Genomic DNA, 19252 nt, shown 5'->3' on the forward strand with positions numbered 1-19252 from the left:
CATGCTATCAAAATAATGTTGAAACGCAAACTTTCGTGGCTGTGCTGGATTTATATTCCTGATTTATATGGATTACCACCGGTGAGCCTCGTCGCCTTCGGCCCACTCCTTCTCGACATAGCCCAGCTCTTTTTTGACGCGAGCAACAGTGGCCGGGTCGCCCATGTTTTTGCCCAAGTTGTCGCTGATCTTGATGGCCGGGTTCCCGTTCATGCTTTTGAGCTTGATAACAATGTTCAGTGGAGAAGAGCCCTCGAAGTCATTGGTCAGATTTGTACCAATGCCAAAAGACGCACGCATACCACAGCTGTCGGCCTTCTTCTTGTATTCAATACATTTATCGACATTGAGCGAGTCGCTGTAGCAGATCACTTTTGAAAATCTCGGTAGCTTCAAGACTTCCAGGTAGTGGTGCGATATTTTGTCCGTGTAATCCAGGGGCGAGCCGGAGTCCTGGCGTACTCCAACGTAGTGGTCAGAGTAGGGCGGAATGAAAGCTCTCAGAAAAGCGTCTGTGCCAAAAGTGTCGGTCAGTGCCAGACCTGCATTTGCAGTGCCCATTGTATTGAGCCAGTAGTCCATTGCCAACTTGTTTGCGTTTGTGTAGTCCTGTGTGACTGCCGCAATTCCCATCATCCACTCGTGGCCGACCGTGCCAATTGGCTTGACTCCGAATTCTCTGGCAAACATCACATTGGACGTTCCCAGGAACAGCTCGCCATTGTCGGCCTCCTTGGCAGCTTGACACAGCCCTTTCATCACCAAACGTTGGGTTTCCAAAGACCGCCTTCTACGGGTGCCGAACTCGCTGAACGCACAGCCGTTCGCAAGCAGCTTGCCTCCTTTCTGTCTGGCTTTCTCCAGTTGTCCGTCGTTCGTCCAGTTGGTATCCACATACCTAAAGTAAGCTTCCGAGATGAGAGACAGCAGCGGAATCTCATACAGCGTGACATCGGCCCATTTGCCGGTCACTTCAAGACCAAATTCTTCCGGTTTGTCGACGTTTATGAGTCTCACTTGTTCCGCAGGCCGCAGCCTGAAGTCCTTGATGAACTCAAGATATTTGGCAGGAAGAAACGGCAATTCGGTCCTCAGATAGTCAATGTCGCTCGGCGTGAACCTGAGTGAGCCCAAATGGTCAATCTGTGTGCGCAGCCAGTCCAAAGCGGGCTTGTTCAGTTGCATCGACGGCGTCCTATTGGTATACCCAAAAACAGCCTCTGCGTTTGGGAGATTCACATATATTGCCGCGTGCATTGTGATCTTGTACAGATCGGTGTCCAGCAAAGAATTGATGACAAAAGTCATTTTGCAAGCTAAAAGTAATTGATAAAGTATTATTTATTCATCAGCTGAAATTTATTGCATACATACATACACTAAAATACACTATCTTCGCCCAGATTAATTATTTCGTCGGATCTCGTCACTCTCGTCGATTTCATCTCGAACTCGTTCAGCCCAAACACTTTCAGCCCGTACAGAACCACAATGTCCTTGTGGCCCCAGTTGTCCTCGACAACCAGCACGACGTTTTTCACCGGGAACTCGTCCAGAATCATTAGGATCTCGCGCGAAAGCGGGAACGTTTGGTAGCTTTGGCCGCCTGGCGCCTGGAACTCAAACTCGCTCACCTTGGCAAGCCCACGGAGATGAGAGAACACGAGATCCTGGTTGTAGTAAACTGCCAGCTTGTTTCGTAGCAGTTTTGCGTGTTTCGAGTTGGCCGGCTCCACTAGAAGCGAAACGTGGCGCGGAGCACACTCGGCAAACGAGGAGACGCGCGGATGATATAGCCCGACCTGACGCAGGTAAACGGGCTCGCTCAATTGGACGCCAAACGTGATCGGCAGGTCCTGCGCCAGAGCCTGCCAGTACTGCGTGCTGTCCACCAAAACGTTCGCCGGAGAGTTTTCCGGGCTCGTGAGTTCGACATTGTTCAGACCCGTCAAAGTGCGCTTGTGGCCCTGTACAGTTCGCCTTATGAAATCAAGCCAGCCGTGAAGAACACGGTCAACGACTTTCGTGCGGACGCGTTTCAGCTTCGGCAGGGTGGTGTACTTCTTCAAGACCCGCGCGCCTCGATCATAGCTCGCGTAATTAGAAGTGCCAGCAACACGCGGCTCCAGACGCTGGTTGAACTCATGTTGCACCAGTCGCGATAGCGTAGTCTCTATCTCTTGCTCCGAGTAGCCTGCCGATTGAAGAGCCGCGATCTGAGAACTCACGGAAGACATTTGAGTACCCACCTTTTCCAGCACCTCATGCGACATCTCGTCTTTCAGCTTCTGGACCTCAAGCTGAGAAATCCGTTCTTGCATGACAGACTCCAAATGCTCCATCTTGTCAGACACTAAATCCTCCAGCTTCTTGTCGGACACTAGTTCTTCCAGCTTCTTGTCCAAGGAGTCTTGGAGAAACTCAATGACAATGTTCTGCACGGCCTGTCTGACATCGCGCTGTGAAACATCCTCATTCCTCTGCAATTGCTGTATCTGCTCTTCGATTAGCTCTATTTTGTGCCTATCATTATTAATATTCGAAAGCTGCTCCAATTTCTCGTTGATCTCGCCAAGCTTCTTCTCAAAGCCTCTGAACTTGTGATGCACAAGCCCCAGATCCACCGTGTTCTCGTAGTAGCTGCCAGCAGATGCCAAACGCGCAATCACCATTAGGAACAATATCACTACCAGCACAGGAAACGTCTTGATGATGTATACGATAGTTTTGGATTTCAGGAACGCAGGAGGCTCCACGTCCAGTTCCTGTATTTTTTCTTCGTCGCTGGATTCAACAATGGTCTCGTCAAGAGACTCATCATACGACTCTTCGTCCTCATCCACCCACTCCTCGTCAGACTCGTTGTCCACGAGCTCTGGCGAGTCTTTTCGCTTCGAAAACTGGCGATTTAGGTACTCGACGTCCTGCCGTCCCAGAGCACTCGCCTCGTCATCCGACGCCGACCAATCGAACCCGGACGCTATCTGCTCTAGCTTGTCTTGTATTTTCATGCGCGAAACAAATAAACAAACATTATTTACAGTTTTCACAGGTGTGAGGTGTTATTTGCGTTGCACGATAGACTGGATGGCATCATGCTTGGTGCCAGCAACGCTCAAAGAAGAAGGTTATCTTCCATGTCATAGAATATGTTACGCAAGAAGCGGTCTCCGGTGGTGTCCAGAAACTCCCACAGCGAGTCTGAGATCTGGCCGTCGGTACCCTTTTCGAGAACGTCGTTGCTCGGCGGAGCGAATGCCATGCCGTCTGTCTGGTTCTGGTTTTGCTGCGAGCTCAGATTGCGCAGATAGTGGTCTATACCAATAGCTCCTTCTAGAAGTCCGCCGTTGGAAATATCTGCCGGCTGCTCGCTGCTCGCTTCGAGGTGGCACAGAGCAGCTTTTGAGATCTGCTCAAAAGTGTCTCGAAACATGCAAGCCGAGGCCCATTTTTCGGCCATCACATACAAAATGCTGGAGCAGGCGTTGATGGTCTCGTAAATTGAAGACTTTCGTTTCCATTTCAGCACACCAAGCCCTGCGTCGAGCCAAAGACAATATATGAACGAAATCCCAGACACGAAACAGCAGTGCATGGCCAGCCACGTGTAGCTGAGCTTCCCTTTCGCGTGGATGTTTTTGTAGTTGATGCAGATGGCAGAGGCAGACTCGGTAAAGATCTTGAACCAGTCAAGAGCCTCTTTGGAGGCCTTTTGTCTCAATTTTGCTACTTCTAACACCACCGGCCGGAGCAGAAGAAGCATGGAATTGTGGTACGAGATGATCGACCAATTGTCTGTTTCAAACGTTGAAACCGCATCATCCTTGAACGGGAACGTTGCCATCCAGTCGTTCAGCTCCACAACTATCTGCACGCGCGTGGCCTCAATGTCTTCTGGGTTCCCTAATAAGTGTGCAGGCTTGTAAATGAAGGTGCAAATATTTGACTGTATTCTCCGCAGCCGTGCCACGTGACAGGCCACTCTGGTCTCTTCCGAGTGCTGCGGGAACGGGGCGTCGATGTCCGCATCCGAAATGCTGAACGGTCTTCCCAAAACCAGAGCGTTGATTCTCTCCATCCCGTATGCTGACCAGAAAACACGTGACCTGAGGTCCTCAAGGTTGGCGTCACAGTTGCGGTACGGTTTGCGGTGAAGACCCAACGCCACCGCCGTTCGAATGGCAAGTCCTGTTGTCTGCCAGCACGACGATCCGTCGGGCATTTTCTGGGCAAAAACCGTGATTAGTAAGTACGCTTGGACAGCACGCAGAGTAGTGGCTCCTATGACCGAGCCGATATTTTCAAATGCCTTTTCGTAGTAGCTCCGCTGGTTGGATGTCTGAGTGCGGTCCTCAAGAAGCTGGGTTCCTATGGCAAATATGATGTACACGAAAAACAATGCCTCTGGGTCCTGGGAATCGTCGTTCATCACTTGGTGGAACATCGTCACCGTGCTGTTCCAGTCCAGAAACGGGTACTGACACTGAACATAGTTCTTGTATGCAGTGAGATACGACGACGCAAGCTTCATAGAGGGTCTGGAAAAGACCGTTTGCGGAGGCTCGGCCTCTTCAATGCCAGACGCAGTGGTATTTGGCTTAGTGGTGTAGCAGTTGATCGACTCGCTGATGGTCTTTGCAATGTAGTATGCACTGCTTTCTCCTAAGTATCTTGATTCGCCTGCTGCTTGCAGAGTGATGTACCCAACCTGTTGAGCGAGATCAGATTTGCTGGGGGCAGGATTCTGGGCCTGTGGCTCTTCGATTGAGCTTTCTTTTCGCACGTCAGTAGCACTCTCCAACTGGGTGGTGAGCTGTTGCAGTTTTGTTTCTAAGATCTCCAAGTAGTTTCGTTTGATCTCTCTTCCCGTAGGAGGGTCGATCACCGTGCAATCGATCCCCAGCTTGAGACAGGCAGAGCAGCTAGGGTATTTCCCGTCGCATTTTTTTCTTCGCTTCTTGCAAAAGCAGCATGCTGCCATCTGGTGTTTTCCTCCAGACTTCCGCCTCATCGCCAGACCCGGTGTTTCCGACTGCATTGGACAATCTGGCACTTGCGGAATAAAAGTTTGCGGGAGATAAGAATCCATACTCTAAATGATAATATCTCCGACCGTATCTTATCTGAAAAATTCTGGCGGAAGTTCGCGTCGGACAGATCATAAATATGACGGCATCTGGACTTGGCCAAAAATCATGTCGACCTATCCTCCAAGAAAAGAGTTACCACCGCTGGGCGCACTGTGTCTTGATTACACTGATGATATCCACCGGCCCCCAGGTGATCCGCTGAACGAGCTGTCTTACCAGTTTCCAGTGATCCACGAAATGGTGAAGGACGCTACTGTCTGGAACGTTGTCAAAAAAGACGAGTATTCCGACGAGACGCTACAGAACTACATTGACGCCTGCAACCGCCTTCAGCAAAGAGGAGCTGTGGGAGTGATTACCTCGTGCGGTTTCTTGGCTCAGGTGCAAAACCGTCTTGCTGCGGCGGTGGAAATTCCGGTTGCAACCAGCAGTCTTATCCAGGTGCCGTTCGTGTCCATGGTGATTGGACCATCCAAACTCATTGGGGTTCTGACTTTTGATGCAGAGGTTCTGGGGAAAGCTCATTTTAAAGGTCTGGGAATCAGCGAGGAGCTTCAGTCCAGAATAGTCGTCAAGGGATGTCCTGTTGGAGGTGTTTTACGCGGGATGATCATAGAGGGAGACCCGTACGTTCACGACGATCTGGAGAATGAGATGGTTGGCATTGCAAAAGAGCTTGTTGGAGAGAATCCGTCAATTGGGGCGATTGTTCTTGAGTGCACTCAGATGCCACCATTTGCCCGCGCAGTACAGAAAGCGACAGGGTTGCCGGTTTACGATGCAATCACCATGATCGACTGGTTTTACTCTGGCTTGGTGAGCAGAATAATCCCGGAAGATGGAAGAAAGCAAGACGGACTACGTAGAAGACGCAGAAGCGCTAAGGAACTTAAGTAATCTATTCTAAGCCTGGTATAAAAACGTTTTTTTCTCGTATCCTCTTACCGAAAACGAAAAAAAGGTACGGTATTGGAATCATTCCCAGAGCAATGAAACCAATCAGGCTGGCACCCCAGTGGACATTCAAGGAGACAAACAGCTGTTTTGCAAATAGCGGGAAGAAAGCAGCAAAAACGGACCGCAAAAACGTGGCAGCCGCTATTGCAGATGCAGAGTAGCAGGCGTAGGTGTCTATCAGATAGTTCAGGCTTCCCTGGAAAATGGTTATGAAGCCACACCCCATCATCATAATTCCCAAGCAAGGAACTGGCCAGGGGATGGTTGGAGAGCACGTCCATCCAAATATAAATATTCCAGCGGGCATTAGCCATCCCAAAATCATCATCACTGGAAGCCGCTGTTCGGGTAAAGGCTCCCCATTGTTTTTTTCCACCAGGCTGGCGTACCGATTGGCCCAAAGCATGTTGCCCACGCAACCAAAAAGAACTCCTAGCAGGAGCGAAATGCATGGCAATGTCCCCGTCGTTCCTTTCCAGCCCTTAGCCAAGTTAAATGCTTCCGAGACATTGGTGAGAATCAAATAAAATAACCCGTAAACGTAGCTGGCAAACAGCGACATCAAGAACACAATGGGGGTGGCCAGAATAGCAAACGGCCGCACCATGTGGATCTTAACTAACTCACGAATGTTCAGGTCCCAAGTATCCAATTTTGAATGTATTTCCCACGATCCTGACTTCAGGCGCTCTTTTTTGGCCTCTCGCGCCAGCAGGACAGGCTCGTATGTTTCATGCAGAAAAAAGCAACAGATGACAATTATGAAGACACTCAGCCCTCCAATAAACCACTGCGGATTTCTCCAATTGGTCTTCATGCTTAGTAGCGACCCTATAGTAGGCCCCAGCGCTGCCCCGTTGATCACGAAACAGGCGTAAAATGCAAATGCCGCTCCTCTTTGCGCTGGCGACCATATATCCCCAAGAACACCGCCGGACGCCACAATTGGTGCTCCGGCAAAAAAGCCACCTAGGAACCGCGTCACCATCATGGCACCGAGACTGTATGAGATGCCCGTTGCAAATGTCAGCATCGCAGACATGAAAAATGGAGCAAAAATGCCAATTTTGCGACCGTAGACTTCTGAAAGTGGTGCAAACACCATGGGGCCGAAAGCTATGCCGAGGATGTAAAGAGATGTAAGAAGTAGTACTACCTCTCGGGACACTCCAAACTCGTTCCGTATATCGTCAACACAGTATTCAAACGACATGGTTGTAGAATTGAACTGCGCGCAGAATGTGGTGAGCCCATAAAGCACCGTGTGTGCCAGCTTTTTTTTCGTGCTCCAGCTGATTGGTCTTAGAGGACTTTTTGGTTGGAACTGGAGCATCCTGACCTCGTCGAGCTGTAAGTGCTCATCGAAATGAGACTTTTCCGTCGAAACGATCTCGAGACCGATCTCAGAGCTATTCTTTGACATGACGGCGCATTTCAGTGAGATCACTCTTTTAAAGAGCCACCCTTTTCTGATCGACCAAAATTGTAACGTTTCATTCCGAAGCGGATATCTCCGACTGAAATCTTATCGAAAAAAATGTCGGACATTTTGACAGATAGTAAATCGAGATAAGAAATGATGAGTGCCAGACGAGTATTTATTGCAAAGCAGATTCAGGTCCGCCAGACAAAATGAAAGAACGCAGCGACGATAAATCAAAGGATACGGTTTCTCAGGTTGAGGTGAATCCTGTCCTCTCGACGGTTGTTTCGCTGGATGGACGCGAGATCGAGATCCACCAATTGGACGCGGACGTTGCTCTGCAATACCATCAGGACGCGATGGACCTGGTGATGGACCCAGAGTTTGAGCGCAAACTGGTGCGCAAGATAGACTGGTGTCTCATGCCGGTCATTGCTGCGCTTATGTCCTGCCAGCTGATGGACAAAACAACCAACTCCTACGCTTCGATCATGAATTTACAAAAGGACCTCAACATGTCCGACAAGGAGTACAGCTGGGTCGGCAGCACGTTCTACTTTGGATACCTTATTTTCCAGTTTCCAGCAAACCTGCTGCTACAAAAACTTCCTCTCTCCAAAACCCTGGGAGCAGCAGTCATGATCTGGGGCGTCGTGCTGATGTGCCATGCGGCCTGCACTAACGCTGCTGGATTTCTTGTCTGTCGAGTCGTCCTCGGAGTTTTCGAGGGTTTCATGAACCCAGCGTATGTTCTTCTCACCAGTCAATGGTACCGGAAGAGCGAGCAGTTCATGCGTGCCTGTGTCTGGTGGGGATTTCAGGGTTTTGGTACTCTTCTGGGAGCAGGAATTGCCTACGGTCTGTCGGTGCATCGCTCAGGCAACTACTCCTTCGATTCCTGGAGAATGCTGTACATCATCACTGGTGTTATCACTATTGCTCTGGGCTTCCTTTCTTTCGTTCACGTTCCCGACTTGCCGGTTAAAGCATGGTTTTTGAACGAGACAGAAAAGAAGTACTGTGTCGAAAGAGTCAAGGGAAATCAGCAAGGATTTGGAAGCCACAAGTTCAAGCGTCACCAAATGCTCGAGGCGTTCCGGGACCCGGTGTTGTACTTGTTTTTCCTTTACGGAATGTCGTATGCCATCCCCAACGGAGGCTTCACCAACTTCGGTTCCATTCTCCTGAAAGGGGACTTTGGCTTTTCCACACAGAACGCGCTGCTAATGGGAATGCCCGGCGGAGCCATTGATATCGTCTTCCCTATCTCTGTGGCCTATCTGACCTATCGCTTTTTGAACAACAGCCGGCTCATCTCGAGCATTATAGTTCAGATAATCACAATTATCGGGATGTGCTGCCTCAACTTTTCAAGTCCCAAGGGATCTCGCCTCTTTGGGTACCTGTCATTCTACATGGCAACATCTGTCTCCGCTGGTATGGTGTCCGTTCTCTCGTCGAATGTTGCTGGAAGCACGAAAAAGGTCACCATGAACACGACTTATCTTGTTGGCTACTGCGTGGGCAACATCATAGGGCCACAGACGTTTATCTCGTCTCAGAAGCCCGGCTACATTGGGGCCAAGACGGCTATGCTGGTCAGCTTCGCCGTGGGATTGCTTTGTATCGTGGCGCTGCTGCTGCTCTACACGCACAGAAACAGAGCACGTGACAAAAAGCGGGCGGCCCTTGGCGACAAGTACCAGGTCCCAGATACCATTGCTTTCGCCGACCTGACAGATATCGAGAACCCGGAGTTTAGATATTCTCTATAGCCAATGTGATTTAATGTGTAACCAGGAACAGATTAGGATTCTTGGTGTAAAGAAACTTTTAGGACGTGTCTATTTTACGGCTAGTGTAACAAAAACTTTCAAGAAATTTTTATTCCACGGCTGGCTACGTTGCACTCAAAATACGGAATCAAAGCTCCTTTCTATATCAGCTGTAGTACTTTGTAGATATTGGGCGCTTTTCAGGAACGGTGATGAGGCCCTGTCCCTCCTTGAGTCTGAATTGGACCGCCTTAAGAAGCTCGTAAAGCAAAGACAGCACAGGCGTGTCGACCTTGAGCTCCCTGGCGACCCTTAACAGGTTGCCGAGGATCACCTCAAGTTCAATAGGATTGCCCTTCTTCACGTCAACGCGCATCGACGGCTCGAACCAGTCGCCGTCGTCAGAGTGGACCACAGTGTTAATCACGTCCTCTGGAAGCTCGACACCGTCAGCCTTGGCAATTTTCACAACCTCTCTCATCGCAGGAATGGAAACGGACTCCAAAGTGCCAGAAAGGTCCAATCTGCCTGTATCCACACCTGTGAGAGCACACACCGTGTTCAAGGTAGCATTGTACACCAACTTCCTGTATCTGTACCATTTGGTGTCCTCAAAGTAGGAGACATCGTTTTTATCGTTGCTGTAGAGAGAAATGAACTCCTTTGCCTTTTCCACCTGGAAGTCCTTGTCGAGGTGGGGATTTTCAAACACGCTGATGACAGCCTTGTCTGTCTGAATGTGCGAAATGACTCCGTTGTGGTTGTGAGAACCGATATGCGAAACACCAGAGAGACAAACGTTTTCTGGGTACTTTTCAATGAACGGTCTTCCCAAGTCAAAACCGTTCTGCACCAGAACCACCACCGTTTTTCCAGGAGTGATCACAGGCTCTGCGAGAACCTCAGGCTTCACAATGTCAGGTAAAGATTTGGTGGAGATCACAACGTAGTCATAGGTCACTCCAGCGTCGCCTGCTGCAGCCACAGACTCGTACACGGCAGCGGGTTTCCAGCCTTTTATGGTGCCGTAGTTACACGAGTTGATCTCCCAGCCTTGATCTTTGACTTTCGGATAGTCTCTTCTCACCACCACAGAGAGACTGGACTTGCCAGCGTAATCGATGCCATAGGCCACAATGGTACCAACACCACCCGTTCCTATAAGAAGCACGTTTGGTTTAGACATTTGTGGCCTAAATTAGGCGTCGCGACATATTTATAGCTTCGGGAAACACTGCTGGACAAATCGCGCTTGTCCAGATTTGGTGTGGCATATCGGCGGAAGTTTTGCATCGGGGATTTTACAGAGATAAGATATTGGGATTTCCTAAAACGTAAAAAGTTCACACAATTGTAGTGGATCCGCCATACGGCACTGCTGGGAGGTCGTACTAGAAAAGGCGGACTACTCTGTGGGTCGAAGCGGCTAGTAAACAATTCGTTTCGGCCGTTTGCGCCACCCCCTGTGCACGCATCATTGAGCACAGCCGGATCGTGTATATAAAGGTGGGTGGCATTATGTTATTCGACAGCTTCATTACCAACTTGGGGCCGAGCGCAGCAGCGTATGGCCCAGAGTACATACACTGTTTCTATCTGCTTTTGTCTGATTATGCATCTTTTTGCTCAGAACAGTTTTTCTCTTTCTGTTGCTCCCAAGGCTTCTTACGCTCGCTCAGTGTGCTGCTAGACGAAAGTTCCGGTCCTAGCACCGTATCTGGTATTTGTTTTATGCCCGGAATTGGCTTGTTGTTGACGATGAGATCCACTAACTGCTCGTAGTTCGAAGAATACGGGATTTCCTTTGTGTTCTTTTCCTGGGGCTCCTGCGCCTTCCGTTCACTCTCCCACTTCTGATAGTCATCAAGGTCCAGAATCTCTCCTGTCTGTGAGCAGAAAAAATACACTTTTGCTTGCCATACCAGCTGTTCCTTATCTTGAGGTTTGATTTTCGAGACGTCAAAAACGCCTTCCGATATGTCTTTTGCAATCTCTGGATCGCTCTGACTTTGTAGAATCAAGTACTGCTCCATGACCTGCTCAAGACCGGCAAGGTACTCCTCATTGGAGTCGAAATCATACTTGGAAAACTCTTCGTAGACAGAATCCATGAAAATTGAATTTTTAATATTTCCGTAGCTATTAATGTACATAGAAGGCCTACAAAAAGCTGAAGAAATTGCATAAAGTCGTCATAGCACCTTCTCCGTAAACACATCAAACACTGCAATATCAAAGCTCTTGATCAAACCTCGTAGAGTATTGCGGCTGTATCTGTGCATCTCCGTACTCCTTTTGAATAGGCCTTTCCTGTGAAATTTGTTGTTGATAAGCGTTGCTTCTCTATTTCATCTCCCTCAATACTGGTCTCCCTCAATCTCCTTCTTCTCTAGCGGGTTGTATCTCAAGAACTTCTCGATCAAGTCCACATGCGTCAACACCATCCGTCTACAACAATATCTCTTTAGCTTCAAGCGGTCTAGGGCATCTCCTTCAGTCATATTGTCCTCCTGAAGGTACTGGAGATACGTTTCCCATTTGTCGCCCACAACTTTGCCACACGAGAAACACCGGACAGGAATAATCATGTTGTTAAAAATTTTCAATACCAAAAAAATTTAAAAAAATATATATTTATGGTGCTTTCTGACTGGAACCTTAATTTTGGCGCTGGCGGACGTCTTCTCGGGCGTGCACAGCTCGTGTCCTCCGATTCCAAATTTGCCATTGTGCCATTCAAGTCGCAGATCAAAGTTTACTCCCTGGCCACCCGTCAGTCAGTGCGTAGCATTAGACTTGATTTCGATCTTTCGCAGGTCGTGGATGCCGCGCTCAGCACCCAGGATCCAAACCTTTTGTACTTGTTTACGAGGACTAACGCTGTGGTTGTTGTCAACTGGAGAGAAAAGCTGGCTTCGCCGGTGGTTGCCACATACAACTTGCAGCTGCCTGCCGAAATCGTGAGGTTTGTGCGATTTGGAGCTTCTGAGAACGAGTTTTATTTTATCATTGGGAAATCGACCACCAATAACCAACCACACACTCGCACTTTGTTGAGATCCACTAATGACTCTCAAACTCAAGAGATATCGACCCTTAAAAACGTGGTACTTTTCGCCATGTCTGTTGATAGAAGCACGCTTGCATACCTCACAAATAAAAACCAGTTATATTTCCAGTGCGGAGACGGTCCCCTCGAGATGACTCAATTTGCTTACAAAACGCCGATCACCTCGTTAGCCGTCTCCAATGCAGAGACCCCAATGATCGCTCTGGGAACCTCGTCAGGCATAATTCAGCTTGTCTACGTTTCAGACAGCAGCAAACCCCAACGGCTGCTCAAGTGGCATATTGGCCAGGTCAACTGTGTTGAGTTCAGCACAGACGGCACCTATTTGCTGTCCGGAGGTCAAGAGAAAGTTCTTGTCTTTTGGCACCTCGAATCGGATAACCAGCAGTTCCTCCCTCGTTTGAATGGAGAAATCGTGGACATCGAACTTTCGGCTTCAACAGAGGAGCTATACGGTGTCAGCTTGCTTTTAAACGGCTCCGACAGAGAATTTCTGGTTTTGAGTGCTGTGGACTTGACCTCCAGATTGAACGTCAATGGTGTGCGTCCCAAATTTGCAACGGATGTTGAGACCATGGAAAAAGACCGTCGGCGGCTGGCAAAGAACAATGTCGTGTTGGACGAAGACACCCTGACGAAAATTAAACATGACTTCTCATCTCACTTCGAGGTGCATCCTGTTTCGAACCACTGCTACTTCCCATACGGAGCACACTTACAATCCTACGACTTTGTCAGGAACGAGCAAATCTCCGTCATCACTGCTGCACCAACAATCCAGGCAGGTAAAGTCCGGAGCGAGACGTCTATTCAGGATCCAGAAATTGAGCAATTTGCATTCAGTTACGACGGAAAATGGATGTGCACATTTGACAAACTGCAGCCTCCAGAAATCGACAACCTGCTTTCTCGCAACGATGTCCAATATGCTTTAAAGTTTTGGAATTATGTGGAAGGTAAAGATCGAGGTGGCTGGTCACTGTCGACAAAAATCATCGATCCTCATGGACCAGGAGTCGACGTGGTGGCCGTGGCTCCAGCCCCACAATCTTACAACGATGGGCTGGCGTTCGTAACTACCGATGTCAAAGGTGGCCTGCGTCTCTGGAGACCACGGGTGCCAAAGGAGATATACCAGAAAATGGGGAAGGACAAGAAACTACAACAAACTGCATGGACACTACGTAAAGTACGCAACGGAAATGAGCGCACGGATGCCCAAAATGTTAGCATCTGCTGGTCCCCAGACGCATCCGTGATTGCTATTGGCCAGGAGGTGAGCATCAGCCTCATTGATGTGAACACGTTTGAGGAAACACCAGTTCAAGTTCCATCCATCGCCGGCTCCAGGGTGCGGTGCCTGAATATCATTGATAATTATCTAGTCATACTTGCCAGAGACAGATTGGTCTCGTTTGATCTGCTCACTTTCCGGACCACAGACCTTGCCGTGAAAGTCCACACCCAGCCTGGAAGTCGCAATTTGCTGGCTGTTGACCAAAACAGAGGAGTTTTCTGCGTTTGCGTGAATTACTATACTCAAACCTACAATTTGAGATCTCGAATTTTTGTGTTTGAGCCTGCAAAATTAGAGCCACTTTACGTGTCTGACCACGACACCGGTATATCCAGTGTGCGGTTTGCCTCTGGAATGTCATCATTTGTCATCGTTGATACCGATTCGCGCATAGGAATTTTGGGAGCAGGAGTTTCCGCATTGCAAGAGCAGAAAGAGCTTGACCGCGCGTACGAGCTCAGCACCCTCCTCAGCAACGCCAAACAAATGGCTTCCATTCGGAAGACAGAGTCAGAAGCAGAGAACGAGAGAAAAGTGCTCAACCCTCAAATTTTCGAGCCGATCCTAGATAATTTGGAGGGACTTCCTCTCGAGGCCTTATTTGATAGAGTGATGAAAATAATCGCGTAAAGCAATAAAAAATTAATATTTTAATAGTATGGGTACTTTCGACAATAAGACGTTTCGTTCCAAGCGACAACAGGCAGAGTTTGAACGTTCTATTATTGGTCGCTATCAGGCTTTAATCAAGAAGAACTCATTTTTGTATCTGGGTCTTCCGATGATGTTGTCCGTGGCATTTGGTTCGGTGATTCTCTCTAAATTTACAGCATTGCGTTACGAGCAAAGAGATGAGAAGGTGAAAGAACTTGACGAGCAACAAGCGCTTGACCTTGCCACTAAAAAACGGAAGGTGGATGTCAAAGAAGAGTACTACAAGCTACAGGGCCTTCTGGATGAGTACGAGGATTGGGAACCAAAGAGAATCGAAAGACTTCCTGGGGAATCCGAAAATGTGTTTTAAGGCAGTGCAGAGAATTTTCCATGCTAAAAGTTCTTAAAAAAAATTCGGAAAAAAGCCAGACAGATCAAATGGTTTCCTTTTCGTGCGAGGTTTGCAACGATACTGTGGTCAAGAAGAAGCTTGCAGTGCATCAGAGACAATGTCGTGGCGCATACTTCACATGTATCGATTGCAATACGACATTCTACAACAATGAACACAATAGTCATACCAGCTGTATAACCGAAGCTGAAAAATACGAGAAAGGCTGGAAAGCTCCTAAACTCGAGTCTGTCAAAAGCAAACAGGAGACTCAAAAACCTCAGGCGCCTGAACCCCAAAAAAAAGATCTTAAGCAAAAAGCGAAGGCCAAGTCCGCCGAGCCGTCGCTTGCATCGTTCGTTTCTGGATCTGAATCGCTCTACAAAGTTCTCAAGAAGGCCCGCAAAGCACTCAAGAAAGATAAATCCGAACTCCTCAAATCCTTAAAAGTGTCCAAGAACGCAGACGGGTCCATCACCGTCTCACTATGAATAGATAATCATCATGTAAAAATAAGATACAACTATATTTATTCAATCCACTTTCTTGTTGAGCGATCTCCCCAGCTTGTTGTAGAAGTTGTAGAGTGTATTGGAAGGGAATGTCAAATTGTCCAGCAAGTAATCCGGCAAAACTTTCTCAAGCTTGTTGAGATTCTCGGTCCACTCTTCGCGGTCTGAACCAGACTGGCTTTCCTCATGCTTGAGGATTGGAATGTAAACAATCTCTCCGGCCCCTGTTTTGCTGATTAAAAGTTGATAAATCAAATAACAAGTCTCACCCTGCTGCTTCATCTTGAATATCATGTTTTCAGAGTCTTCGATGTATTCTTGGCATGTGAGCCCTGTTAAAAGCTCCGCAATCTCTAGTTTCGTGCCCATAAGATCAAGTTCAGCCACTGCATTGTCGATTTCAGATTTGTTAGAGCCGCGTTTGGCGCTCAGCGACTCAATTTCGGAGCTTAGACGTGTATTCTCGCGTTTGAGTGTCTCGATTTGTCGTTTCATTAGTTCCGTTTCTTTTGAGTTTTGCTTACCGACCTGCAGCGATTTGAGACTCGAGCGAAGTTTTTGGTTTTCCTTAGTCAGGTTGTTGATTAGTGTTTCACTAGCCTGATGCTTCCGTTCTGACAGCTTTTTGTAATCCTGGAACATCTTTTCGGTTTTCGATGTTGCTAGATCGTTGAAAATACTCGTAAGCGTCTTTAAGTCCTTACGCTGAACTAGTTGGGACACCGCGGCCTCTGAAGGTAGTCTGAACTCTTGACGCGCCTTTGTAGGAGAAAGCAATGTGGGGCGCTCCGGACTATCAAAAAGACGCTTTGAGGGTGTCATCAGCGGGTTTTCGAGACCAGGTATAGGTGAGAGGGGTTTTTTGTCGCCTTGCTTTTTGCTATCCTCGTTTTGCGGTTCCTGATTTTCTTTCTGATCCTGACTCGCACCAGGATTATCTATTCCGGCCTCATTTTCGCTAACTTTGGCCTCATTCAGGGGCTTTGCATCCTCCATTTCTTCTTTCTGCACGGATTTCGCTCTAGTGGTGCGTTTATTGGGCACTTCAGCGCGCTTGGTTGTCCTCTTCCGTGGCATGACGCGTATCAAAACAAAACAAAATTTATTTACATACTTTTTTATCAACGCATCTTTGCACCTCCCCCCAGCATACAACGCTATGTCAGAGTTGACCACCATGCCTCTGTAATGATACCTGCCTCGGTCTTGAACTTCATCACAACGCCATAGGATGCCGAAATGGTGGCCATCAGAGCTAGCTCGCGGCTGAGAAATGAGGTGTGGAACTGATCGTCTCTGTGGACGACATCTCTGTACATCTCGTACACCACTTTCGTCCAAAATAGCACGAAACCCACCACGTAAAAGATCAACGGCGGGGTCGACACAATGGATACCATCATCAGTGTCACGTTGTATAGTATGTGTATTTGCAGGATAACGTACTGAGAAAACGATCTGAGCCCATCCAATGGGGGTCCCATAAGATAGATGATGAGTCGTTTCCAGCGAGGTATGTCCTTAATTTCATTTATATGAGGAGGATCCACTTGATTATATCCCAAGAGATATGAGTAGATCCTTTTTCGGATTTGATCGATGGTGTGCTGAGGTGGTAGCATCGAGGCGGATATAATCTCCAGGGCTCTAGCAAGTCTATCTTCTTGCTCCTTGTCTCTCTCTTGAGTGACCACCAGACCCCGTGCAACTGTAGCATGTGTATTGGCTGTGTTTGGCGGTCCTGGAGGAGGGCTATATGTCACGGAACGATGGCTCATCGGGACCAAAAGGGGTATACAGTTTGCCGCTGAGTTGAAAAATCAGAGCAGCAAATTATTTGTGCCGGCCATCGTGCAGCTTAATAATCCGAAAGGCGCACACGACAGATTGTTAGTAGGAGGCACACCTTTTAGTTCGCTATAGGCGTGCACCCCATCCTTCACTTTGGGGCCCTTTTCCAAAATGAATAAAAATAGATCTTCCATCCGTACACCGTAAAGCTATCGCGCACTGACGAAATTCGTAAAAACAAAAGGTTGTTGCAGAGGAACTTCCCGAGTGATATTCAACAGCATTTCCAAGACTACCAAGAATGGCATTTCCCCTTCTTCGGTCTCGGTCAAGATACCGGCTATACATCCTGCTGGCTGTGATTGTGTTCCTGACGTACTACTACTGGCCTGTCAACCAGATAGAACAGTTGTCTGATTCCGTGCACAGATCGACTGTCCAGGGTAGCGGCGGAGACGCTTCCAAGAATCTCGAGCAGTTGACAGAGGAGGAGGATACGCGAATTTATCGCGTCAGTACAGAGCCGTTGCGCGTTAACTTCAATCCTGACACGAGCGAGTTGGAGGTCCCAAAAATTATAGAGATTGACTCGGTGAATGAAGCGTTGAGCTCCTTGAACTTGAAACCATTACAAGAGAACAAGGATCCCCAGAAGCCTCCACAATCTCTGGATAGGGTGAATCTACTGAGCGAATTTATTACCAGCAAAAATTACAAGCCTCTTCAGTCAGTGAAGGGTTTCATAGGCAACATTGACGTGCCGTCCGCCTCCAACTATTACGATCTTTCATGCCCAGACATTATTTACAGGCCTAAAGAAAACCGGAACATTGAGTATTCCGAGCCTGTACCCTTGAAAGACGACATAGCTAGCGCTCGTGAATCCCTTCTGTCGACAGAATACAAAAACCTCATCACTATGGGTGACAAATTCGGCAGCCGTGTGGCAGAAAACTGGCGTCAATTCTCTGGAGCATCTGTGTGGCTTCCTGATGAGGAGTGCCACATGATGGCTAGCCGTATAATATACGCACCAAACACCAAAAGTAACCCGGTGGCTTCGTTCATCAGGCTTCAGTTGTTCGATGCCAACTGGAACGAGATCACAGGAAGACGGATCAGATACAGCGATATCACGAAACAGGAGATCGATAACGTTTTGAGAGACTACAACGACGCGCAAGACGAATCTTTGCTGGACAAAATCTCAATCAAGTTCCCTACTGTTCTGGATATTCCATTTGATCCAAAGGTGAATACCAAGGAATTACTGGGTCCCGAAGACCCACGCATTTTGTTCAAAGATGGAGAGTATGTTCAGGAGCCGGTCATCTTCTTCAATATGCTGGACAACGGCAAACGTACTATGCATGCAGTGTTCCCGCTGAGAAAGCTAAATCCGAAGACTCAAAAACGCGATCTTGTGAACTTCAAAATATCGGGAATCGCCGCATCCAGGACCCTATCCACCGAGAAGAATTGGGCTCCCTTTTTTGACTCGATCCGGATCGGAGATTCCTCGAGAACCAAGGGCTACGTTCAGTTCCTCTACACGGTCGATCCTCTGGTTGTGTTCCGTTGCAGCCTCGACAACGGTAAGTGTGAGAAACTACAAGACAACATATACTACTCTTCCTTTGCTGAAAAAGCACTGGGATTCATCCGTGGTGGTACAGAGCTAATCCCCGTGCCAAGACAGATTTTACAGAAACAGAGTACTGGCAGCGCGGAAAGCAGGCTTCAAATGTGGGTAGGATTTGTGAAGACTCATATTGACCACTGTGGATGCGGAGATACCACGTATAGACCAAGCTTGATGGTGTTGACCAAAGAGGACGGTGTTTTCCGCGTTGATCTGATGACAGATAGCATTGACTTTGATATGGATGTCTTAGCATGGGACGAGAAGGACTCCAGATGCGGAAGCGGACCCAATGTGCTCACGCCAAATGGCATTTCGTTCTGGAACATTAAACATCCAGAGGACAATTCAGGCGACGCAGACGGCGTGCCGCAAGGGCTGTACAAAGACTACATGGGTCTTACGGTCAGCGAGTCTGACGCCAACGTCAAGATCGTGTTTTTGCGCAACGTCTTGAATTACATTCTCGGAATACATGGCATTGGCAAGCACAATCTTGGAGAGTATGAGCTCAATGAAGGGGTTTCCGAACGCACAAGAAAAGTGAGCGACTGCATGCTTGAGGCATCGTATAGCTACTGCAAGGCCTATGCTAGGAAAAAGTCTGCTGTAAAAGACACTGGGAATAATATATAAACGAATTGGACTAT

At 48.1% G+C, this 19252-nt stretch overlaps 14 protein-coding genes across 14 annotated transcripts; 6 read left to right on the top strand and 8 right to left on the bottom strand.

Moving 5' to 3' along the window:
* Positions 1-72: 72 nt before the first annotated feature.
* Positions 73-1308, bottom strand: KL928_003682 (uncharacterized protein; the record flags this gene model as incomplete). The annotated part of the gene is made up of 1 exon (XM_043204296.1): positions 73-1308. The coding sequence occupies one exon, from the start codon at positions 1306-1308 to the stop codon at positions 73-75; it is 1236 nt and encodes a 411-aa protein (XP_043059124.1).
* A 71-nt stretch (positions 1309-1379) lies between these two features.
* KL928_003683 (uncharacterized protein) lies at positions 1380-3011 on the bottom strand (the record flags this gene model as incomplete). Its single annotated transcript, XM_043204297.1, has 1 exon — positions 1380-3011. One exon carries the CDS (start codon positions 3009-3011, stop codon positions 1380-1382), a length of 1632 nt encoding a protein of 543 aa, XP_043059125.1.
* Positions 3012-3115: 104 nt separating this feature from the next.
* Positions 3116-5038, bottom strand: KL928_003684 (uncharacterized protein; the record flags this gene model as incomplete). The annotated part of the gene is made up of 1 exon (XM_043204298.1): positions 3116-5038. One exon carries the CDS (start codon positions 5036-5038, stop codon positions 3116-3118), a length of 1923 nt encoding a protein of 640 aa, XP_043059126.1.
* Positions 5039-5096: 58 nt separating this feature from the next.
* On the top strand, positions 5097-5987 carry KL928_003685 (uncharacterized protein; the record flags this gene model as incomplete). The annotated part of the gene is made up of 1 exon (XM_043204299.1): positions 5097-5987. One exon carries the CDS (start codon positions 5097-5099, stop codon positions 5985-5987), a length of 891 nt encoding a protein of 296 aa, XP_043059127.1.
* A 1-nt stretch (position 5988) lies between these two features.
* On the bottom strand, positions 5989-7470 carry KL928_003686 (uncharacterized protein; the record flags this gene model as incomplete). The annotated part of the gene is made up of 1 exon (XM_043204300.1): positions 5989-7470. The coding sequence occupies one exon, from the start codon at positions 7468-7470 to the stop codon at positions 5989-5991; it is 1482 nt and encodes a 493-aa protein (XP_043059128.1).
* A 209-nt stretch (positions 7471-7679) lies between these two features.
* Positions 7680-9245, top strand: KL928_003687 (uncharacterized protein; the record flags this gene model as incomplete). Its single annotated transcript, XM_043204301.1, has 1 exon — positions 7680-9245. The coding sequence occupies one exon, from the start codon at positions 7680-7682 to the stop codon at positions 9243-9245; it is 1566 nt and encodes a 521-aa protein (XP_043059129.1).
* Positions 9246-9411: 166 nt separating this feature from the next.
* Positions 9412-10431, bottom strand: KL928_003688 (uncharacterized protein; the record flags this gene model as incomplete). Its single annotated transcript, XM_043204302.1, has 1 exon — positions 9412-10431. One exon carries the CDS (start codon positions 10429-10431, stop codon positions 9412-9414), a length of 1020 nt encoding a protein of 339 aa, XP_043059130.1.
* Positions 10432-10855: 424 nt separating this feature from the next.
* Positions 10856-11356, bottom strand: KL928_003689 (uncharacterized protein; the record flags this gene model as incomplete). The annotated part of the gene is made up of 1 exon (XM_043204303.1): positions 10856-11356. The coding sequence occupies one exon, from the start codon at positions 11354-11356 to the stop codon at positions 10856-10858; it is 501 nt and encodes a 166-aa protein (XP_043059131.1).
* A 525-nt stretch (positions 11357-11881) lies between these two features.
* Positions 11882-14242, top strand: KL928_003690 (uncharacterized protein; the record flags this gene model as incomplete). The annotated part of the gene is made up of 1 exon (XM_043204305.1): positions 11882-14242. One exon carries the CDS (start codon positions 11882-11884, stop codon positions 14240-14242), a length of 2361 nt encoding a protein of 786 aa, XP_043059132.1.
* A 28-nt stretch (positions 14243-14270) lies between these two features.
* KL928_003691 (uncharacterized protein) lies at positions 14271-14636 on the top strand (the record flags this gene model as incomplete). The annotated part of the gene is made up of 1 exon (XM_043204306.1): positions 14271-14636. One exon carries the CDS (start codon positions 14271-14273, stop codon positions 14634-14636), a length of 366 nt encoding a protein of 121 aa, XP_043059133.1.
* A 68-nt stretch (positions 14637-14704) lies between these two features.
* Positions 14705-15148, top strand: KL928_003692 (uncharacterized protein; the record flags this gene model as incomplete). The annotated part of the gene is made up of 1 exon (XM_043204307.1): positions 14705-15148. One exon carries the CDS (start codon positions 14705-14707, stop codon positions 15146-15148), a length of 444 nt encoding a protein of 147 aa, XP_043059134.1.
* Positions 15149-15190: 42 nt separating this feature from the next.
* Positions 15191-16246, bottom strand: KL928_003693 (uncharacterized protein; the record flags this gene model as incomplete). Its single annotated transcript, XM_043204308.1, has 1 exon — positions 15191-16246. One exon carries the CDS (start codon positions 16244-16246, stop codon positions 15191-15193), a length of 1056 nt encoding a protein of 351 aa, XP_043059135.1.
* An 80-nt stretch (positions 16247-16326) lies between these two features.
* KL928_003694 (uncharacterized protein) lies at positions 16327-16947 on the bottom strand (the record flags this gene model as incomplete). Its single annotated transcript, XM_043204309.1, has 1 exon — positions 16327-16947. The coding sequence occupies one exon, from the start codon at positions 16945-16947 to the stop codon at positions 16327-16329; it is 621 nt and encodes a 206-aa protein (XP_043059136.1).
* Positions 16948-17261: 314 nt separating this feature from the next.
* Positions 17262-19238, top strand: KL928_003695 (uncharacterized protein; the record flags this gene model as incomplete). Its single annotated transcript, XM_043204310.1, has 1 exon — positions 17262-19238. One exon carries the CDS (start codon positions 17262-17264, stop codon positions 19236-19238), a length of 1977 nt encoding a protein of 658 aa, XP_043059137.1.
* Between the last annotated feature and the right edge of the window lie 14 nt (positions 19239-19252).

The sequence above is a fragment of the Ogataea angusta genome (assembly GCF_019207475.1).
Source record: "Ogataea angusta isolate 61-244 chromosome Unknown 61-244_NODE_7_length_650817_cov_90.064852, whole genome shotgun sequence".
In the NCBI taxonomy this organism is placed as follows: Eukaryota; Fungi; Ascomycota; class Pichiomycetes; order Pichiales; family Pichiaceae; genus Ogataea; species Ogataea angusta.